The sequence below is a fragment of the Trypanosoma rangeli genome (assembly GCF_003719475.1).
Source record: "Trypanosoma rangeli strain AM80 chromosome Unknown Tra_15.4_contig_00090, whole genome shotgun sequence".
Lineage (NCBI taxonomy): Eukaryota > Euglenozoa > Kinetoplastea > Trypanosomatida > Trypanosomatidae > Trypanosoma > Trypanosoma rangeli.
This window is the reverse complement of record NW_021705833.1, coordinates 522-2613: the sequence shown is the minus strand read 5'-3', so window position 1 is coordinate 2613 and position 2092 is coordinate 522. Positions and strand designations below refer to the sequence as shown.

Genomic DNA, 2092 nt, shown 5'->3' with positions numbered 1-2092 from the left:
TTTTTTTTCTATTTTTTTTTCTATTTTTTCATTTTTTTTCATTTTTTAATGAAACTGCTCAGCGGAAGCTTGTTAGTGATGGTCCGCGGTGAAGGGGTGCCTGCTGCTTCCAGCTGTGTGTGTGGTTGAGTGTGCGAGGTGGGGGCTGGGTGAATATATTGCACTTTACGGAAACAAAAATTTTCTGCCGTTGCTGGGGCTTCACTTTCTTTTCTGTTACCTTGTGCCGCTCCGGTGCGTGAGCTGCCGCCGTTTTCTTGCATGTGTGTGAATTCTGTCCCTTTTTCCTGCCGTTGTGTGTGCTGCTCTGCTGCGGCCAGCCAGCGGGGCAAGCTAGCACTGTGTGTATATGACGGGCAGGCCGCGTGAGCGGCCGCTTCGGCAAAGAAGGGGGGCGGCCCCTGCGTCTGTGGGGCAGTGAAGTACGTGTTTAGCTTCCGGTGGATGGAGTGGGTGGCGACAGGTACGAATGTGCGGGTTCTGGCGCCACTTCAGGCGTCCGCCAGGGGCGGTATGCGTGTCTGCTACGACGTGGAGGAGGTGGAGGAGGACGGCGGCAGGACACAGTGCGTTGCGAAGCTGTTTCTGCGGAACATCTCCGACGTGGTCGAAAAGGACTATTTCAGCGAGGGGGAGGCGCAGTGCATGTGCGAGCAGTTTGCCACGAGCTTCAACAAAGCCACATTTACCGGCATCGAGCGGCCCCATGTTTCCTTCCTGCAGTGCCAGGTGCTGCGCACTCCGAAGCAGAACATTCCGGCGGAGCATCGGGATGGGCAGCATGGTTTTTTTTTCTTACAGAACCACTGACACAGGCGAGGTCATGTTCGTTATGGAGCCCAGGCTGCACGGCCACTTCACCAAGTACAACAGCAACTTTGGCGACACCTATCAGGACGATAAGCACTTCCGTACGCCCTCGGAGGTGCAGCACCGCACACGCATGTTTCACCTTGCGGAGGCCTTTTCTCACTTCACCCTCGTGGAGAGCGGAGGGTCCATGTTGTTGTGTGACCTTCGGGGCGTCAACGACCTCTTCACAGACCCGCAAATACATACGGAGGACGGCAAGGGACTGGGTCTGGGAAACATGGGGCCCGCAGGCATCGAAAAGTACGTTTTGCGGCACGAATGCAATGAGGTCTGCCGGGCCTTCGGACTGAGGCCGCTGGGTGGGATTCGCCCACAGCCCGACACCGAGTCCCGGGCGAGCAACTTCTACGTGCGGCTGCGGGCACAGCTGCAGCAGGGCCTGGTGCCCCTCTCCAAGCCCATTGGAGAAATGACTGAGGAAGAGCTCGTCGCCCATGCCATCAGGGTGTCGCGGGTGTCCTACTAACTGCGAGGTGGCCCGCACCTTCCTTGCTGTGGTGGATGCTGCCAGCGCATGTTTTTTCACCTTCCTTTTGTCCGCGTGTCCTCTCTCTCCCTCACACACATCGGGGCGGTCGTGGACGGCATGGTGGAGGCGGCGGCGGTGGTGGTTTTCCCGCAGCACCACGTGGGTTGCGTGGGTGATCACCGCGGAAGACGAGACAGCTCCTCTCCCTCGCCAACAAGAGCAGACACGTGCGTGGAAACGCAGCAGCCATCACTGCCGTGCATCTTGAGGGGAAGGGGAGCGAGGACAGGTGGTGTGTGGGTCTTCATTGCGCCGCTTCTGCTGCCGCGGCGTTTGGGCACGCACGGCTGTGGTGTGTTCTGCTGTGGGCAAAGTGCCGTCCGCGCCTCTGCGAGCCACTTTGGCCACTCACAGTGCACGGTGCTGCTCTCTGTGGGCAGCTTGTGTGCATCTCTGGCGGACGACACTCCCAAGACGCGCAATCTCCCTAGAAGGAGGGCTGTCTTTGTGTGGCCTCCGCGATAGCGCCGCTCCGAAAAAGGTGCTTTGAGGTACGCCGTGGCGAGGATGAAGTGCGCGCCCCCTCGTCCAGTTGTTGGTCATCATTGCGAGCACATTGGATGGTGCAGCACACGAGTGCGTTGATGCGGATGCTGGGGGATGGGCTGGGAGGGCGCCCTGTTTCTTTCCCCTCGGACGCTGCCTGAGGAGTTGATTGCTGCGAAAGCGGTGTGGATATTCGGCATTTAT

General features: G+C 58.8%; 3 protein-coding genes across 3 annotated transcripts, besides 1 other annotated feature; all 3 read left to right on the top strand.

The window, feature by feature from the left end:
- Positions 1-47: a sequence feature (A-rich).
- Positions 48-444: 397 nt separating this feature from the next.
- On the top strand, positions 445-810 carry TraAM80_03443 (myosin heavy chain kinase A; the record flags this gene model as incomplete). Its single annotated transcript, XM_029380415.1, has 1 exon — positions 445-810. One exon carries the CDS (start codon positions 445-447, stop codon positions 808-810), a length of 366 nt encoding a protein of 121 aa, XP_029239747.1.
- A 13-nt stretch (positions 811-823) lies between these two features.
- Positions 824-1339, top strand: TraAM80_03442 (myosin heavy chain kinase A; the record flags this gene model as incomplete). Its single annotated transcript, XM_029380414.1, has 1 exon — positions 824-1339. One exon carries the CDS (start codon positions 824-826, stop codon positions 1337-1339), a length of 516 nt encoding a protein of 171 aa, XP_029239746.1.
- Positions 1340-1459: 120 nt separating this feature from the next.
- Positions 1460-1867, top strand: TraAM80_03441 (uncharacterized protein; the record flags this gene model as incomplete). Its single annotated transcript, XM_029380413.1, has 1 exon — positions 1460-1867. The coding sequence occupies one exon, from the start codon at positions 1460-1462 to the stop codon at positions 1865-1867; it is 408 nt and encodes a 135-aa protein (XP_029239745.1).
- Between the last annotated feature and the right edge of the window lie 225 nt (positions 1868-2092).